Source organism: Emydura macquarii, unplaced genomic scaffold (genome assembly GCF_026122565.2).
Source record: "Emydura macquarii macquarii isolate MOO-44397 ecotype Brisbane River unplaced genomic scaffold, CSIRO-AGI_Emac_v2 contig_480, whole genome shotgun sequence".
Lineage (NCBI taxonomy): Eukaryota > Metazoa > Chordata > Testudines > Chelidae > Emydura > Emydura macquarii.
The window spans coordinates 8,480,776-8,501,638 of NW_027130617.1; the positions used below are offsets into that span (position 1 = coordinate 8,480,776).

At 42.4% G+C, this 20,863-nt stretch overlaps 1 protein-coding gene across 2 annotated transcripts in view; it reads right to left on the bottom strand.

Annotated features, from left to right (window-relative positions):
* Positions 1 to 11,528: 11,528 nt before the first annotated feature.
* The window catches only part of TLCD4 (TLC domain containing 4), a 69,170-nt gene continuing 59,835 nt past the window's right edge, over positions 11,529 to 20,863 (bottom strand). For both annotated transcript variants that reach the window (XM_067538425.1, XM_067538424.1), the window contains exon 8: positions 11,529 to 12,108. In XM_067538425.1, coding sequence (XP_067394526.1) covers positions 11,793 to 12,108 — 316 coding nt within the window. In that variant the 3' untranslated portion in view covers positions 11,529 to 11,792. The remainder of the gene's footprint in view (positions 12,109 to 20,863) is intronic.

Sequence of the window (20,863 nt, forward strand, 5' to 3'; positions counted from 1 at the left end):
CCAGTACCCTGCCTCCGAAAGGAAGATGCAACAAATCACATGTGGAATAATCTGCCTAGAATTGCCATTTTTTCTTAACCTCCGTGTTTAGTAGTTTATGCCCTGAAGCATGTCATATTATATCTATTATATATTTATCCTATCTAATGTAATTGTGGGCATCCTCAATATCCATATGACAGTGTGAATTTCTTTGAATCTTTCTAAACTCTTCGTCTCAGTGATATCTTGGATACAAACGAAGCTTTAAAAGTTAACCTTAAAACTTAGCCAACACAACACAATTCTGGCTACATTCTTCCATAGCACAGAACTATATTTTACAAATGATATATAACATGCACAGTTTCTAGATATTGTGCAAACAGAAGTCTTTCTGAATGGAGCTCAAAAATCCCAATCCACAGAGCAGTTATTTTACTAACCACACCACACCACCATTTTAAAGAAAAAATCCCACAAACTGCATTCTCTTCCTTTATTGTTAAATATTAGTACCTTGTGTACAACATGCAACTTATTGCTTATTGACATTATTGCCCACATCAATTTCAGCCTACAAAATCACTTTAGATCAATTTATACAAATTGCAAGGCTGTTCAACTAAAATGTAGAAATACTTTACAATCCCAGTGAAATGCAGACATACTGTTCATATGGTTATTCTACAAGCAAAACCTGTAACATTTAATCATTCACATATTCATCTTTTTAAAATTTATTACTTTTGTTACCAATCCATAGTATTTTCTAAATTGTTGAACACTACAATGGTTGCCATACAAACAAGACACATTACAGTTTGTAAATAATAATGGTACCATGGTATTCTCGGACAATGCTGCAATATTAATTTTACTGCAAACAAAATTATAATGAATTTACTGGCAGTCAATGTAGCAAAATTTACAGTTTTCAACTTCACTCTACATTTCATACTGTATTTACCAAGTTTGTGTTTAGACAGAGACCTATGAAAATTGCAATTCATGTTCTTCAACGATCTGTAAAATCAGTTTTGTATCTGATTAGTTTCACTTGAAGTGTGAATAATTTTAAATAGGTATTTGAGATAAAGATCTGTAAACATCAACGCACAGAGTACGGTCTGGTATGCGCATATTCAAATTCCCTAACACATATACATATACACACACACATACACCCCCACACACAATGTATTTGTTGGGGAATTTGAATATGCATACACTACACATGTAAGATGTATATTTATACCAGAGTTTATTATTAGCCAAAACCTTTTTTTTCAGTGTGCTGATTGCTTTCAGTTGCAAATTCAGGATAAAGTTATAATAGTAATTAACTTTAAAATAAATCGTTCATTGCATTCAGAAGCTGCCTTTATGCGTATCACACTTTATAAAATACTAAATTTCAAACTTCCTGAGCAAGTTCTCAGAGATCTAATATTTCATATGCTCATAAAAAGTGTGTTACAAAACCAGTACAATATTTGACAGCCAAAGCATACATGAGAAAAAAATACTACAAAGGATTTTGTTTGCATCCGTTTTTTATTTCATTTTCTGGGCAGTAGCGTATAGCCCTAATATATATTGAATTATAACATAGTTCACATTGAGACAGTAAGGACTGAATCATACCAAGTTCAACAAATTTCATTCAGAGACATTTATTTTTTCTTTGCATAAAGGACACTATTTTAAAGTAGATACTTGCTGTTATACTCCTTTGTGCCAGGCATCACACCATGACTTCTGCTCAGCCCATGACCAGGAATGTGAATAATTTTGTTACCTAAAATGAGTTCCTCTATAGCTACCTTAAATTCCTCACCAGGCTACATTGTACCTTCCCTTTTGCTATTACAAAAAAAACCCAAAAAAATTTCAGGGTAGATTTTGGAGAGTAAGATGGTGGCTAGTGGAGGTTTCTGATTGCTACACACTTTTTTTTTTTTTTTTTAAACAACAAACATATCCTGAGTACTCTGTGTGCTAGTGTTACATACAGTGTTGTTGTAACCATGTTGGTGCCAGGATATAAGAGAGACGAGGTGGGTGAGATAATATCTATTATTGGACCAATTTCTGTTGGTGAGGGAGACAAACTTTCGAGTTCTGGGTAAGATAGAAAGCTTGTCTCTCTCACCAACAGAAGTTGTTCCAATAAAAGATATTACCTCACTGACTTTGTCGCTGCTGGTATTATGTCATACAAATATGTCACCACATAAAAGTATGGTTTGATGCTTGTCTCTGGAGCTCTACGCAGCTCAAATGGCACACTTCATCTCTGTAAAGAGAAGCTATGAAGCTGAATTCAGCAAATTACAAGGTCTTCAGTCACCCAGCCAGTAGTGACAGATTTCACCCATTGTTGGGTGAATGTTAAAGTTCATGTAGATCCACCATTTCCAGTGTATTGACATCAGGATCTCACTAGTGAAGCAGTGTTCTTTGTCCAGTTATTAGTTATTTAACATATTATATAGGTTGTATTATAGTGGGTCAGGAATGAGGAATGCTTCTTCATCCTTTGTTATCAGTTGATGAAGCTGTAGAGCAGGCCTTTTTGGGTCCGGTGTTCTGTGAAAGACTGACATAAGGCTATGGCTCCCAACTCCATTGAAATCCATTATAACAGACACAGGCAGAAAATCTTTTCTTGAAATGGACATTTTTTAAACAGATTATCTACTCTCTATGTATAGCATACATAATTATGAGTGGGATATAACAGTACAATCTAATATACCATGACATATCTGATTGTTTTGAAAGTGACCATTCAAAAATGCAAAAAAGAGTCAGAAAACAGTACATCAGTGCAAGAGAAGCTATGTTTCAACATTATTACTGGTAACATCCTCCCACATCATATTACATTTATTCACATGCTATTCACTAAACAAAAAACAAAAAGAAAACAAGTTATTTAGGCAGAGAATGTTATACATGACTAACTCCATTAATCTACACTAATGAATGGAGATGTGGCTAGGACTAAGATCTGATGACATAGCAACCTTCCGATATGCAAGACAATGACTGTTAAAAATGGAAGTTAAAAAAATGTGTTCATATTTTTTACATTATATTATAAAGATGGTGTTCTATTGCAAACTGACTAAGCCAATTTGTTTTTTCTAGGAAATATAGAAAAAATGGTAGGAAACAAGGTAAATTTTAGGCAGCAAAATAAAGCAAATATTTAAATTTTCTGTATCCAGAGTTCTACATATTGATTGTGAGTGTGTGGAGGAAAAGCTCCTCAGGGAGCATCTTTGGGTATGGCTATACTGCAATGTAAGCCCAGGCTTGGTGTTTGTGATCCTGAGTTTGAGCATGCACGCTATCGACCTTAGGTTGAGAATTTCTGTACCCTGGTCTCACACCCATGCTCATGCGTTTACACTGCATTACGCAGACCCAAATCAAACTACCCTATTCCAGGCAGCACCCTTCCCAACTGTGGATTCTCTAGCCCTTTGTTTGTGGTGCACTGTTATTCCATTTTCCATGTACCGTGGGAAAACCTGACTGTCCACCCTGTGCATTACAGGACATTGTCACAGCCTGCCAAAACATCCTGCAGACCATCTTTTGGGTCTGCACACTCCTACCAAGCAGAGCCAGCAAGATGGCAGAGGCCATTTGAAGGACTTGTCTCTATTGGGCTTTCACTCCCATTTCAGGAAACGGGTAGAGCATCCATGAGACACTGGTGGATATTTCAGCTGTGTTTTCTGATACGCTGAAGAGCCCTGTTAGAGGAAGGAGGAGGATTCAGATTCCAACTGGCTGATGCTGCTCACAACTTTGGGTGTTGCTGCTGATGCCCCCTATGTAGACTGGCACTTCTGGAGCAGGGACACAAGCACAGACTGGTGAGATCATTGTCATGTAACCTGGGATGACCAGTAGTGACTCCAGAACTTTCGCATGAAGAAAGCTCCATTTCTGGAGCTTTGTGAGCAACTTGCCCCAATTCGCCAGTGTCACAACACATGCTTGAGGGTCACCCTGCCAATCCAAAAGTGGGTTGCTACAAGCATCTGGAAGCTACCCCAGACTGCTATAGCTCCATGGCTAATCAGTTTTGGTGTTGGAAAGTTAGCTAGGGGTAAAGTGGTGGCAGAGGTTTCAGAGGCAATCAGGCATATGACTTATGTTGGCATAAACAAACAATATCCCTGAAGCAATTGTTAGTTTTGAGAGAATGGGGTTTCTAAACTACATGAGGGCCACTGTTGGTACTCATGTGTTCATAGTTTGCCCTCAAGGAGCATGAGTATATAAACTGCAAAGAATACTACTCCGTAGTTATGCAGGCCCTTGTGGACTACAGATAAATGGATGTCAGCGTGGGCTATACCAGAAGAATTAATGACACCAGCGTTTTTTGGCCAATAGGGAGTCTACCTTCATGGATAGGCCAGGACACTACTCCCCCTCAAATAGCATTGTCATAAATGGAGTAACTGTCCCCACTGTTATTCCAGGGGACCCCCATGTCCCCTTTTGCCTTGGCTTATCAAACCGTATCCTAATCTCAGAGAACCTGGCAAAAGAATTAATTACATTCTCAGTGAGGGCAGAATGGTGGTTGAATATGCATTTGGCAGACTGAAATCCTCCTGGTGCTGTTTCAGTAACTGGACTGCAGTGTCATCAATGCTGTCCGCATTACTCTGGCTTGCTGTGCTCTTCACAAATTTTTGTGAAGCCAAAGGTGAGCCATTTGCCTCTGAATGGATCTCTAACAGTGATGCATTGCTGAACCAATACACTCAGCCAGACAAGTGCTCCTGTGACAGCTGGGGCAGGATGCATATGTGTAAACAGAAATCAGGGATGCTCTGTGCTCCCACATTATGGATTTGTATGGACCAATGGGTGAGGGAGAACAGTAAGTTTATGCAGGTGTTTTTACAGCAATATTAACAGTATATGAAGTAAGGTCACTGTACGCAGTGAATGGGGGAGGAGACTGTCATAAGCCTGAATGATGGATAAAATGACTGCATATGAAATGTGGGGGCAGTGTACTCTTGGTAAGAACACAATTTTAATTATGGATTGATGTAAATAGATGTATTGAGAAATTGTGTTTGACTACAGCCCAGTTTTGCCTTATCGTGTGTTTATCCCTATTATTTGAAATACACATTATATGATGTGATGCAGGGATGGTAATAACCTTCCTTAATAAAATAAAAGCCTTTATTTGTGAATATTATTACAAAAAAAATATTAAAACATTGTCAGAAGACCAGCTGCCATTACAACACCAATAATAAACCAAAACCAAAACCAGTTATAAAATAAAGTGCACAAAAGAAACATTGAACAGAGCAAACAGCAAAACCAATGCCAACAAATAAATTCCCTACATTTGCGTGTCCCCTTAGCCCCTGTTCTCCTTTCCTTTTCTTGGGTGTTTAACAGTGCTTGATGCTGCTGCAGGCAGTGGAGGCCTGCAGGGGGTACATTTGCCCTGTGCAGCTAGGTGTTAAGTCCTGGTTGGATGGGCCACTGAACCATGAAATTGTCCAATGCATTCTTGGTCTGCAGCATGTGATACAATACAAGGCACTCAGGACATGGTGTGGCTGCAGCAACCTGTACTCTTGCGGCAATAGAATAAGCAGCCTCTCAAACAGATCTTTCTGCTGCACTCTATCTTCCTTCCTCAAACAATGTTTCAGCTCCAGAAACTGCACTGCTAGTTTCTCCTAGTGAGCTGCATTCTCTCCTCATGCTCTGATGCCTGTCTATACCTTTCCACTTGTCATGAATCTTTTTTCCTTTGGTACTTCATCTGCTTGTTGGCCCAGTCCAGAACATCCACCATAAGTTCATCATAGAAATGCGTCTTCTTGGACCACTCTGTGACAGTTTGAAATCCTAGACTCCTACTGAAGTATAGCCAAAATACAAAGTCCTGCAAAGGTTGAAGGACCTGAAAGCAGATCTCAAACAGTACATTGTCGTCGCAGGACTTCAAAAAAGGTTCAGTGCATCTGCAGAGAAAGGTCTGTGGAATCTCAAGGCCAAAACATGTAAATAAAATTATATATATATATATATATATATATATATATATATATATATTGTCAAAGGAATGCTATGGTTCCTAGAAAAATTGTAGACCACTGTCACCCCCCCATACAGTTTACTGTTCACAGGTGGCTCAGTATGCTGTGGCATAGCCAATTTGGATGGTACAGCGTATTAAAAGAGAAGACAATATAAAGGTTTTTACTTTTAACACTTCAACACATCTGTGTAGAAATGAGTGAGTACCAAGTAAAAATTAAATTTTAAATGCTTAATTGTTGTTTGTGCTTCCCAGTCGCCATTTTGAGGTCTACATGGAGAGGAAGGTGTGATACCAAGGTGCTGGTATGCATTCTGCCATTAGCAGATAAATGCTGTTAGCCACAGCTTGTAATAAATTTTACATTGGGTCATAAACTGGAAATTCCTTCCATTCCTTTATTAAGAACAAACATGGAGCCAGAAACTTACCAGGCTCTAGGGCTATTTCTGCCTCTTCTGTTTCTGCTGCTAGTTCCACAGCAGGCTGCTCCTCTGGGGTGTGGGGATCATTAAACAACTCCTTTGAGTATGGACCCAGGATGTACTGCAGCTGAGCCAGTAGCAGAACCTTCCTGGGAACCGGTGTGAGCATCAGAGTCACTTCACTAGCTCGATCCAGCGCTGACTGGCTCCCCACTACTCCTATATTAGGTTCAGGTGTCAGAAGGTCACTATCCCAGCTGACCAGGCAGTCATGAACTGCTGTTGGCTCAGTGCTTGGTGCAGTATCCAGCACTCGGACAAACTCTTCATAAAAGAGGCCGGATGTTGGGGAGTTGCCAAAAAAGTGTGGTTTTCAAGCCTGGCTTTTCGATGGTTGCGCTTGAGCTGCTTAATTCACTCCCTGCATTGGTCATCACTTTGGTGAATCCCCCATGCTGCCAGTTCGTCTGCAATTTCTGGTACTCTTAGTGAAGAAAAGCTTCTTGCTCACCTCATAGCAGAGATTAAATCTGATTGTGGTCCCATTAACAGGTAGCAACATGCTTGGCAATCGATTTCTTCTTGTCAGTCACCATAGCTTATGCAAGAGACAGTTCACTCTGTTTGCAACTCAGCAGTCAGAATATAATGGAATGGTTAAACACTGAGCAACTGTAGTTGAACGTGGAGGGTTGCTTCCATTTCCTGGGAGCTGACTGGCTAGTCTTGAGATGGAAAGAACAAGGAACACTGCCCCAAGAGACTGCAGGATCTAATTAGAAGACTATGAGGACATGAGTCTGAGGGACCCAGGCCCAAGCTGCATCCACACTGCAAAAAGATGCACTGTGGACCAATAGGACGAGCTTCTCTTGTGGGGTCCTATGATCTGGGCCCAGGAGCTTACTGGCCTGAGTCAGACTTGTGTGTAGACAGAAGCGGGGTTTGAGTTCGACCTTGAGTTTTAGCCCAGGCTTACATTGCACAGTAGATATAACCTCAATGTTGTGTCTTCTACAGCACAGAACACTGAGTGTGTAATAAGGGAAAGTGCCATGGTATCCTTTCTTAACATATCAGTCAGTAGAGCTGGCTGAAGACAAAGATCACAGGGGAAAGAGGAACAATAAGCTGTGCCTTGCAATGTGCTGTTCTGGTTACTACCTCTCAGCTCAGAAGGAATCACTGACTTCTTTTTACCTCCTAGGATGGCAAAATCCTAAGGGAAAAACTCTAGTCCCAAATGAATATCTGCACATGTGCACACACACTTCCAGAATTGCCAACTCCATACACACACACACTCACCAAAACTCCCACCACCACAATTTCTCCTCTCCTGCTCAGAAAAAAAAAAAAAAAAAAAATCACACACTGCTCACCATGGACCTGTCAAATTTTACAAGACTAAAGATGCACATGTGTATTAGATATTAATCATAAGTCATTTTCAAGACAGATGCATCTGATCTGAAATTCTAGCAATAAAACTACTTTGAACAAAGAAGACAATTTAATCTGTCCAGTTTTTAGACTAATACTTCTGACAGAGAAATATAACTACTAAGTTATGAGTGTAATAGAGGAACAAACAGCAACTGATGTCAGTATTATATAATATGCTGCATCACATACAATCTTAGTGGCACGTGAAGGAGCCCTAAAATAAAGTATTCTGTCCATCACATGTGCAGTCTCTATATTTCTGTCTTTGCCCAATACATTGGCATTCATGGACATTTTAAAATAAGGTGTTTTTCTAGCACACAGTTATTGTGTGGTTATAGTATAACCTTATAACACCAAATAAAATAAATCAAAACCTAATTCAAACCAAACGGACATAGCAAATATGGTTGGATATATCTTCTATAACAATGTCATTGAATCATAGAGGATAAAAGCTGAAGACCAAATAGACTATTAGGTCATCTAGCTCAGTGTTTCTCAATGACTAGTCCATGGACTGGCACCAGTTCCTGAGATCTCCCTGACACAGTATAGGAAGCCTAAGATCTCCCCAACACGGTATAGGAACCCAGTCCCTGGTATCAAAAAGGTTGAGAAACACTGATCTAGCCCATTCCTCTTCCACTGCAGATTGTTCCCCAGAGTGTATTTTCTTGGACTTTGTCCAATCTAGTTTTAATGTAGTCTTTCATACTTTTATGATAAACCTGACTCTCTTAATCAGTATCCAAGATTTATGTATGGTAGAGAATACAAAGGAATAGACCATTTTAAAGTGTATAGCTTTAGTGAATAGTCTACATTGAAACCTAGGAATTTAACTTACTGTATGTAGGGTTCTAATGCCATTAAAGATTAAAGTTTTAAAAAGGATACACTTCCAACACAGTTTTCACGAAGTCCTTACTTGCTGTTAAATCATTTTTCTTATGAAAAATGTTTCATCCTACCATATTTTATTTTCAGAATTAGTAAGCATCATACTTTTATGTTCAACATGTATTTTCCCCAAAATGCTTGAGTCTACTCAATTGAATTTGAAAAGACTAATTTTTCTAAGAAATTCTAAGAATTTGCTAAGAAAAAAACAAAATGTAAACATAAATTATTACAAATATGCACACTTAGTTACTGAATCAGAGCATAAATAAATCTCTTTCATTAGTAACCTCCATCTTAACACTAATACAATAGAACTGCCTTTGTGTGCATACTAAATTTTGTGCAGGATGTGTTTAATTAAATCACTATTTTAAAAAGTATCTGAATCTACATGTTGATAAAAAGGTTTTCCTTTGTTTTAACAAAAAAATGTAATGGAGGTCAATTCACTGATAATATGAATTTATTGGTACCAAGATAAGGCACTATGCTAATTCAAGAATGACAATTAAAGAAAACAAATCACACACCTCAGTTACTATGCTTTCTTGGACTGAACAACTCATCTGCATAATAAGGCAACAGAACTGCTAAGAATATAGTGTAAGACATTGAATGCATTAGCAATCTTTGCCTCCCACCCATTGAAAAATAAATAGATAGTGCTGGGAAAAGTTACTGTTCATTAAATTATGTAACCACATCAGTAAAAGTGAGTACTATAGCAACACAGAAAATGCTCTATTGTACTTTTCAAAGAGGAGAACTGAACTGCTTTAGCCACAAGTGCCTTGGCTATTCCACAGTACATTCCACAGTACATTGCAAAAGACCTTTGCTAGCAGTTTGTGGAATCTTCTTGATGACTTAGGGAGACAACCCTGGATTTCACTGCAAACTTATATCGGTATAACTGCGTCGCGAGTGATATAGCTATACTGACCTAACCCCTGGTGTAGACAGCACTATGTCAACAGGAGGGCTTCTCCCATTGACACAGCTACTACCTTTTAGGGGGGATGGACTACCTATGCCAACGGAAGAAGCTCTCCTATCGGGGTCTTCACTAAATCTTTAATGTCTTCACTAAGCGCTACAGTGACTCTGTAAGTGTAGACAAGCCCTCAGTAAACCATAAAGGGACAGCTGGTTTCTGGAAAAGAGTTGTTTTTTGTTTGTTTGTTTTACAGCTCTCCATTCTAGCTTACACTAACTAATAGCCAGACACCTGCATTTGTTTAGAAGAAAGAAGATTTCACTTTGTGGGGTGTTGCTAAAGAGAACAGCAAAAAAACCCTCAACAAAACAAAACAAAAACAAAAATCCCAACAGGGCAAGGATTTGATAAAATGTTAAGAAACAAAAACAAAAGAAGTTGCTTGAATAGTTTGCTACCATGTTCTTATGTAATGGCATCATACTAGTGTGTGAATATACACACAGTTTCAGCAGTACATACTAGCAGATGGTGTCACAAACTTCAAGTGATGACAAATCAAGTGAACAAAGTATTGTTCCAAAACTAGATTTGCTTTCAAGTAAAAAAAACAGCAAACCAAAACCACCACAAACACACCCAGTCCCTCCACAACAGTTATATAGAAGAAAACAAAATTCTCTCAGGTTGGCATCTCTTTGATATCACGATCTTCCCACATGCTCAGATTTCCCCCATCTCCCACTGACATCACTGGAAGTTCTATGCTTGAAAAGAAAGCAGAATATCTGACAAGAACTATGTGGCTCCAAAACCAGAATTTTGTCCCTAATGATGAAGTTGCTTCTGTGACCCACTATAGATCTTCTCAATGGTTTTGAAGAGAATAAAGGAAATTATTCTCTGTTGGGTCCACAGATAAGTCTTCTTGCATACAAGATGGGCTTTCTTTGGTCAGCATCTCAAATTTCCAGCCATCTGAACAACAAGGAAAATAAGACTTATAAAAACTGAGCATTTTCATACTAAGGTGGCGGCTCTGGAGGGGAGAAGGCTCATAACCTCATATACAAAAATATTTAGTTTCCTACACTTAAGTTGTTTTCACCCCAGAAGCCCCTTGGTTAAATAATAATAATAATACATTTAGAATCAGAATTGTGATACTTCTCAAAAGAAGTAATAATAGCAGCCTTCATAGGGAGAGAGCACTGTGGTAAGAATTAGTTTTTCCATACACCGTTTACCATGTTAACTTGTGACAGAATTCTGATCAAATTTAACAGTAATACTACTAGAAGTATATTAACAGAGCAGCACAGTCATCCCTCTACTTAACAGATTTTTTAAAAGTTACCTAAAACACTATGTTATACCAGTATATGTAAAATTGTTTCATAAATTCCCCCAAAAGATTGTGTCCATGCATATAAGGCAGTTGAAAGTCAGTAAAAGATTTCATAGCATCAAAGCTAAATTCTTAGCCTTTCTTGCAAAAAAAAAAAAAAAAGTTGCCAAGGATGAAATCTTGATTGTTAACACCAAATACTAATAAGAGAAAGCACAGAAATGTTCCAGGAAACTTGCCATATCTGCATAACTTAAAACAAAAGATCCTAACATTCACAGGTTTTAAAAAACACATTACTCTGAGAAACCTGAGTGAAAATATTCTGATAGAAGACCACCAACTAATCAATCTGCTCCTTTTAAAGTTCATTTGTCAGTTACGTGCTTAGAACACACAACTAGACTCATTTGTATGAGCCTATACACACTGTATGCCACATGCCATTGTTTCCCATTCCATAGAGTAGGGTTGTCTTTAAATTAAGTGGCCCTGGGCATGCAGGCAGTGTGGTAAGGGGAAGGTTAAGATCAATAAAGAGGTAATACCTTGTTTCCTTAATGGAGCATTTTATGGCAAAAGTGTGCATTGTTTCAATGAACCCAAATGATTTTATAGAGAAGTTCAGTTTTACATATATGATTTCTAGTCAGATTTTCCATTCTTATGCATTTTGCCTTCCTCTTGTCCAATGAGACAAATAACTTTGTAGCATCCCTTTGTAATTTTGACCATCCACATCAAGTTCATCACATCCAAGACAACACTAGAAATAATCCAAGCGCTTTGGGCTGCAACTCCTACTCTGTAGAAAGCCTCTGTTCCAAACACAGAAATGACGTTGCCATAATAAACAGGCATGACTGCAATCCTCACCATGAAGAACACGATGGTCATCAGTACCCCATTGATGATGTTGGCTTTTGAAGATTTGGGATATCCCAGCACTTCAAAGAACCACCTGCAAGAGAGAAGTGTTCACAAAACCAAACAAGTTTCAAATTTTTCAAATCCCTCTTTATGACCAGTCACTATTCATCAATTTATCCCCAAGCCCTCCCAGTCTTAAACTGCTGCCTCGTTGTGGCTTCATCTAAAAGCTCTTCAGGCCAGTTAATTGTCTTGGTGTAAAGCACTGTGTAATCTCCAGGACTGCGTAAAAAGTTTCATAACAATGTTTTAAGGAATAGCATGTGCAATAATCTTCTAATCTGAATTGTAAACTAATACGTAATGAGTGTGCATTTTACTTGCTATTACTGTAGTGTACAGCAGTGGTTTTCAACAGTTTTTCATTTGCAGACTCCTAAAAAATTTCATATGGAAGTGCGGACCTCCTTTGGAAATTTTAGACTTAATCTTTGGACCCACAGGAGCCCACAGACTACAGGTTGAAAACCACTGTTCTATGGTGACGACAACCTTTTGTGGACCCCTTAGAAATAGTCTGCAGCCCCCGGGATCTGCGAACCACAGGTTGAAAACTACTGCTGTAGAGTATGCATAATTTGTTTTGTAAATTAACTTTAAATGACTCGTGAAATAATTTGTTATTCATTCTTTGAACATTTTAATTTGCACTGCCTGATGAGAAACTGCTATTCATTTTTTTTAGAAGTGAATCTGAGCCAAGAAAATTAGATCTAAACTTCCTCAAAATTATAGGGAAGGGAAGAAAGAAGTATGGAGTTGGTGTTCTAGGCTGGGTTCCCATCTGTTATTTCACATTTGATGTATTTGGGCTTTTATGATTGATGCCTTGTTACTATCCTAGTAAGATCCTCAAAGATCAGTCTGGCCCTAAGCCAAAACCTTAGCTCTAAACATTATAAGTTGCATTGCTGCTTATAGGGTTATTATGTTAATGCTTAGTTGTATGAAAAATGTCAGTGTGCTGGAGTAATTTTGAATTTTCTCTATCTTGATGGCCAGCTAGAGAGGTGTAACTATATTACACGTAGCCTACTCCCTGGCAAGCAGAACCTGTGGGTTGAGTTCTTAAGGAAGTATTTTCATTATTTTATGTTCCTCTCTTTTCCCTTCATTCACACAATAAAAACACTGCATTGAAGATTTGTATAGCTGTGACAGGTCAGAGAAAGGACAGAGAGGACAACAGACTGAACTACAGAAAACAGTTTAATTGCTGAATCTGTGAAGGCAAAATCAATTAAAATTACTTACCATTAAGCAACAAGTGTAATGATTGTTAGAACTTCCACTTTGTAAAACTAATAATACAGTATGTTACAAATTTATAACTGGGGCACAGCCATATTGACAGACACTTGTGATATGACTGGACATTATAGATCCCTAGGTAAGTATAATCAAAGTCAAATATTTTCTTTGATATGCATCAAGATACTGATTAGATACTGTGCTGTGTCAGCATATTAATTTATAAATGCTTTTTAAACGATAAATGAAAAAATGGTAATAGGACAACAGCTCACAAACCAAAGTCAGAATGACATTTTGTGTTTTGCCCATCATTGACTAAATCAATGCTGAAATTAAACTGGAAAGAACTACTTGCCTTGTGTACAGACAAACCCAAATCAGATACCAGCAGAAGAACAGGAAGGAGATGCAATGTAATGATTTAAGAAAAATAAAAATCTCTATTTTCCTGTTAAGACAATCATGCAGTTCCTTTGTAATTTTTTTAAAAAGTGAATTTAATGCTTGTGAAAAGTGTTGGATTATTAGACAGCCCTGGAGAGTCCTAACTATAGGTACAGCACAGACAATGTCAGTGCAGTTCATACTGCCCTCACTATTCTACTTATGTGCCTTAACACTGAGATGAGTGACCATCTTTAGGGAAAAAGGAGGTTCAGCCTCTAGTTCCTTTCAGATCTTTGTCTTTATGCTGACATGGCCAACAAGGAAGCAAATTGTGATTGTGACTTTTGTGAAGCGAGTCTGCTCTGCTAGATTGTGGTTTAGGCCTGTACATTTTAGGCAAAGACAATTCAACGCTACAGCTCTGCATTTCTGACAATGCAGGTTCAGTCAGATAGGTTTAAAAAAAAAAGCATACACCTTGTAAAGAGTAGAGATCTGCTCTATAAGAGCAAGAATTTAGTGTCCTGTACTATACATTTTTTTGCACTAAGGTAGTCATTAGGACTGCTGAACAAACCCTTTTCAGTATTATTCATATTTACTAACATCCAGAAACAGTTTAATTCAAAACATAAAAACAAACATGAAATTAGTTGCTCAAAATATAAATTCAGAAGGTGTATTATATCAATATTTTTCTAATTGCAAGAGATGGGAGAAGGCAAGGTTGACACTATAATTCAGAACAATTGTCCAGTTTTTCTTCTATAGTTATCTAAATTTTATCTTTAAATTTTCTTCTAAAATTTGAAATTTATTGTTGTAAATGAAGAGGGTGAAAATATTTCACTTGCCAAGTATGTTATTTGTTAATATTACATTCTACCATCAATTCGGCTATAAGATTATTGGTTACAGTTTACTGCAGAGTTGTCTTATCCCTACATTCAACTATGCCACTTTCTCACAGACACACTAAAGAAAACAAAATTTCTTATGTGCTTTTAAAATTAAAATAAAGTTATGGTGAGGGACAAAGAGAATTCTCAGCTGAACTAAGTCGACCTGTAGTTTTATATACCTTCTGGTGAGAATTTAAGACAATTCTGAGAGTGATCATTGAGTTGTTTATATAGGTCAATGGAGTTCTGAGATTAAAAATGCAACTGTATATTATAACTGCAGCTTGGTTTATTTTTGTTAATACTATAGTAGAGTACAAACAAACCAAAAGACATGTAATATAAACTAATCTCTATCAACAATTTACATTAGTTACTATTGTAGAGGTCTGGTTCTCCTCAGATTTAATTGGAGTTATAAACATGCATTAATGGGACTACAAATCCCTTAGTGTAATAAACTTTATCACCATCTTCTGCAAAGATTCCTGTTTGTCAGATAAAATAATACATCTGAGTATTTGAGGACACTTGGCCTTAGTTGAGGAACTTTTAAAGAAACATTGAAAGTAAAGTATATATCTTTAATGATATGATGTGTTGTAATGCTTCATATCACAACCTAAAAAAAGCGTCTGTACGGGTACCACTGAAAGATCAGGGGTGAAATCCTAGCCCTGTTGAAAACTCGTGTGGGAGTTTTGCCATTGACTTTAGTGGGGCTAGGATTTCATCCCAAATAGGTAATAATACCTGTTTATATAACCTTGGTAAGACCACCACTGGATCTTTTTCCTCTAGTCTTCTCAGTACAGAAGTAATATTGATAGATTAGAGCAGGAATCACCACCTGACAGTTTCCGAACAAATAAAAAGTAGCCTTTATGGATCTTTATCATCTCACCCCTTCTCCCTAACTTAAAAGCTGAACTTGCCAACCTAGTGTTTGAGGCAGACCCCAGCATGCCACTTTCGCACAGAACTACTAAAGACTATGCAACATACTATACTCTACTGCATGCCACAGCACTCAATGATTGTAAAGAAGCACAGATGTCTAGCAACAACACAGGTGAAAGCTATTCAGAATATCAAAGTAGGAGGAGGCAAGAGCACCTTGACCTTCAATAAAACATCTTCCCAAACTTTTCTGCGTTGTTCTTCCTTCCAGCTTCCAATATGCTTTATCTCCTCTGACCTAGTTTCACCTTTTCCCCACTCTAACTATGGCTCTTGACATTGCCACTGAAGAAATTTGGCTCCTGTATTACTCATCCGTGAAACATAGCTCAAATTTGACCATAACACTTGCTGAGTGTGATAGGGTATACCAGGCCCTGAGGCCCCCTGCTGGAGGCCTCACAGTCCTACCACACCAGGCCCAGGAAAGTGCAATAGAGGTGAGTCCTCCAGGCTGCTTAGAGCAGTTACCAGTAACTGATGTTCTTTGAGATGTGTTGCTCATGTCCATTCCACTATAAGTGAGTGCACGCCACCGTGCATGGTTCCCGGAACTTTTTCCCCCTTAGCTGATCCCGTAGCTGTCACCCTCTGGAGTTCCGTGTGCATGTCACAGTATATGAGGCATTGCTGGCCCTAAGCCCTCTCAGTCCCTTCTTTCTGCCAACTCCGGCAGCGGGGACGGGGTGGGTTGTGGAATGAACATGAGCAACACATCTCAAAGAACAACAGTCACTGGTAAGTAACCTTGTTTTCTTCTTCGAGTGATTGCTCATGTCCATTCCACTATAGGTGATTAACAAGCCATACCTTTGGTGGTGGGCCGGAGTTACCGGTGAGCTGCTCTCAGTATGGCTCTGCCAAATCCAGCATCCTCTCTCGCCTGCTGGACGATGGCGTAGTGGGCCACGAAGGTATGCACTGAAGACCAGGTGGCAGCTTTGCAGATGTCCTGCAGGGGCACTCTCTCCAGGAAGGCTGTAGATAAGGCCTGAGCTCTGGTTTAGTGCGCTGTGATGGTTCCCGGAAGCGGCATCCTTGCCTGCTTGTCGCAGCACTTGATGCACAATGTAATCCATGAGGAGATGTGCTGGGTGGAGACAGGTGAGCCCTTCATCCGGTGCGCCACTGCGACGAAGAGCTGCGTCGATTTCCAGAATGTTTTTGTCCTCTCGATGTAGTAGGCCAGGGCTCATCTCATGTCCAGCGAATGCCATCTCCTCTCCTCCTCCAAACTGTGTGGTTTGGGAAAACACGGGGAGAAAAATATCTTGGTTACAATGAAATTGGGAAACCACCTTGGGCAGGAAGGCTGGATGCGGCCTCAACTATTCTTATGAATACTGTATAAGGGGGCTCCGAGGTTAAGGCCCTAATCTCGGAGACTCTCCTTGCTGAGATAATGGCCACCAGGAAGGCTATCTTCCATGAAAGTATGAGCAGAGGGCATGAAGCCATGGGTTCAAAGGAGGGCCCCGTGAGTCTGGAGAGGACCAGGTTGAGATCCCAGGGAGGCACCGGGTCACGGACCTGTGGATAAAGCCTCTCCACCCCTTTGAGGAACCTGACCGACATGGGATGGTAGAACAGGGATCTCCCCTCTAGCAGCTGATGGAAGGCCAAAATGGCCACCAGGTGAACCCTCAGGGAGGCCAGCACCAGACCCTGGAGCTTTAGCTAGACCAGGTACTCCAGGATCACCTGAATAGGAAAGAGGCTTGGCGGAATACCCCGGGACTGCGCCCAACAGGTAAACCGCCTCCACTTAGCCTGATATACGACCTGTGTTGAAGGTTTCCTGCTGTCCAGCAGGACTTGTTAGACCTGCGCCGAGCAGGCTCTCTCTCCCTTTGTCAGCCACAGAACCTCTAGGCTGTGAGGTGCAGGGAGTCCAGGTCCAGATGCAACAGGCGACCATGGTCCTGGAAGAGAAGGTCGTGCTATCTCGGGAGCTCCACGGGCAGGGCGATCGAGAGGTCCAGCAGCATGCTGAACCAAAGCTGTCTTGGCCAGGCCGGGATGATGAGTATGACATCTACACTGTCCCTCTTAATTTTCAACAGGACTTTGGGCAGGAGCGGAATGGGCGGAAACGCGTAAATGAGGGCTCCCGTTCAGCTGATGAGGAATGTGTCGGATATCAATCCGGCCTCACAACCCCAGAGCGAGCAGAACCTCGGGCACTTTGTGTTCCAGGCCGACGCAAACAGGTCCTGTTGGGGAACACCCCAGTTCTGGAAGATCAAAGTCACAACCTCCGGGTGCAACAACTAGTCGTGGTAGGGTAAAAACGACCTGCTGAGGCGATCTGCCTCGTCGTTCCTCACTCCCAGGAGGTGAGAGGCCGTCAGGTGGAAGTCGTGCCTCATAGCGAAGTCTCACAGGCAGCTGGCTTCCTGGCAGAGGGCCGAGGAATGTGCTCCCACCTGCCTGTTTATGTAAAACATGGCTGCGGTGTTGTCTGTCAGCACCTCTACTACCCTGCCCGTCAGGAATCAGAGGAACACCTTGCACGCTAGGTGAATGGCCCTGAGCTCCTTCACATTGATGTGCAGTCACCTCTCCTCTCCCGCCCTGAGCCCCTGAGTGCCTAGGCTGGCGCTGATGCGGGCTCCCCATCCCACATCCGAGGCATCGGAGATTAGGGTGACTGACGGGACCAGCTCCCTGAACGGGACGCCCTTCATCACCACCCTGGGAATCCACCACCAGTTTAAGGAGGCTATGACTGACGGGGGAACTGTGACCACCTGGTCCAAGGGGTGTCTGCTCGGAACATATGCCGAGGCCAACCATGCCTGAAGTGGCCTGAGCCTCAGGCGAGTTAGCCTCACTACATACGTGCAGGCCGCCATGTGGCCCAACAGCTGTAGGCAGTTTCTGGCTGTTGTCGTGGGGCACCAGTGCAGCTGGGAGATGATAGATGCCATTGCCTCAAACCATGGTTGAGGAAGGAAGGCTCTGGCCTGGGAAGCATCCAGGGTGACCCCAATGAATTCTATGCACTGCACCGGGGTTAGTGTGGACTTCTGCTCATTTATGAGCAGTCCCAGCCTGCTGAATGTAGAGCAAGTGAGGGTTACGCTGTCCTGCACATGAGATCTGGACCTGCCCCTGATCAGCCAGTCATCCAGGTAAGGGAAGATTTGTACACCTCTTCATTTCAGGTGGGGAGCCACTACCACCATGCATTTGGTGAATATCCTGCAGGCCGACGAGAGGCCAAAGGGTAGGGCCATAAATTGGTAATGGGAACCAGCCCTCGTGAAATGGAGGAAATGCCTGTGGCTGGGGAGGATAGACACATGGAAATATGCACCCTTCAGGTTGAGGGCGGCATACCAGTCTCCTGGATCCAGGGAAGGGATAATGGAGGCTAGGGAGACCATGCGAAACCTGAGTTGTTTGATGTAGTTTAGATGACGCAGGTCTAATATGGGTCTCAGACCTCCCGCATCAACCACCAGAGTTCCCGGGGCCGGGTGGGTGAACAGAAACTCGAACCCCTCAGCCGGGACATAATACTTTTTCTCGGCCCCCTTCAATGTAGGGGCAACCAAGGGGGGGTTTGCCGCAGGGCCATGGCAATTTTAAGGACCCTGTCATGGACGGGCAGAGCCTCTGCCCCCAGTACATTGAAGAGGGTATCCTCGTCCTCCACAAACTCTTTGACCTCCAGTCGTAAGTTAGAGGCCACCCTCTTAAGGAGCTCCTGGTGCACCCTGAAATCTCTCGGTGGCGCCATGTGGTCCCTGGAGGTTGCCTCGTCTGGGGAGGAGGAGGAGGACTGCTAAGGTGCGATCTGTGGCTGTTCCCGCCCCCCCCCACCCCGACAACCGGGGGCATCCGTGGAGTGTCCCTCCCCTGGGTCCGATGCCTCATCCGAGGAATGGTCTCTATGGGCTTTGTCCAGTGCAGGAGGTGCAGACCCCCGATGATGGGATGGACTGTGGCCCCGGTCCCATCTGGACGCCCCATGGGCCACAATAAGGCCATTGCTGCTGCCACTGACCCTGTGGCCAATCAGGGGCTAGCTGTGGCACCTGCTGAGGCCTTACTGGTGTCCCGACGGCTGCCCCCCTTTTGGGACCCTGAGCCACTGGAGTGGTGGTGCTGAGCCTGCCTCCAGCCCTTGGTGCCACTCCATGCCAAGGACCGTCCTCTCGATGCCTCCAACATGGAGGACGACGAGGACCACCTCTGTCTCCGTGATCGGTGCCAGCGAATGGAGGCACGCTCCGAAGAGCTCGATGTCATTGAACGCCATATTGGCACCAATGACTTTTGGGGCCGTTTGCCCTTAGGAGAATGGGAACGGTGCCACTGTGAGCTTCGCAGTGCCGAACCAGACTCCATTGACCGGGTTCTGCGCCGCTTTGTTGCGGGCGACTTCCTCAGTACCGGGGATTGGGATCAGAACTGTCCCTGCGCTGCGCGGCAGACCTCGAGCAGTGCCGCCTTCTCTGCACTGCCTCCGGTGTTGGGGACCAACTTCGGTGCCGAGGGGGGGCTGACTCGACGAGGTTGACTTGGAGCGACTGTTTGGGGAGCGTCTTCACTCTACCTCTGATGGTCGTCTGGCGGGAGACCTTTCCACCTCCGCTGGGGGTCTCCACTGCTCTTTGGGGGGACCCAACGTGGGTTTGCCCCAGGACACCAGCCCCTTCTCCCTCGTGGGAGAGAGGGGCGGAGGTGGCATAGGCAAGGCCAGCAAGGCTTTTGCCGCCTGAAAAGCCTCCGGTGTCGATGGTATTGGCAAGGGCACTCCCCCACTCCCAGGAGTCGGGGGAGGCTCCCTGCTAAGAGATGCAGGCACCGTAGGGGACTCGACAGGCCATGTCCGGTGCATCTCTGCACTCGACCCTGCCCATACCAGTGGTGCAGGGGAGTGTCCGTGCTCAGTGTGCTGCCGCTTCTTCTTCTTCGGCGCCGGTGATGCCTCTCAGCGCCGAGTTGCTGTCTGTTCCGGGGGTGCGCTCTGTACCAAGGACACGCTCAGCACCAAGGTGGATTGGATCGGCTCAGAGGCCGGGCGGAGCGCTGCCTCCATCAGCATGGCTTCTAACTGAATATCTTTGTCCTTTTGGGTCCTTGGTTTAAAAGCCCTGCAAATTTTACATTTTTCTTTTCTGTGCTCTTCCCCTAGCACCTAAGGCAGTGGTCGTGGGGGTCGCTGTGCAGGAAAGCCTTCCTGCAGGAGGCACACGGCTTAAAGCCTGGTGACCCGGGCATGGCCTGGCCACCCTAAGCCCCTCCGGGCTTCTAATCTATCTACTTAACTAA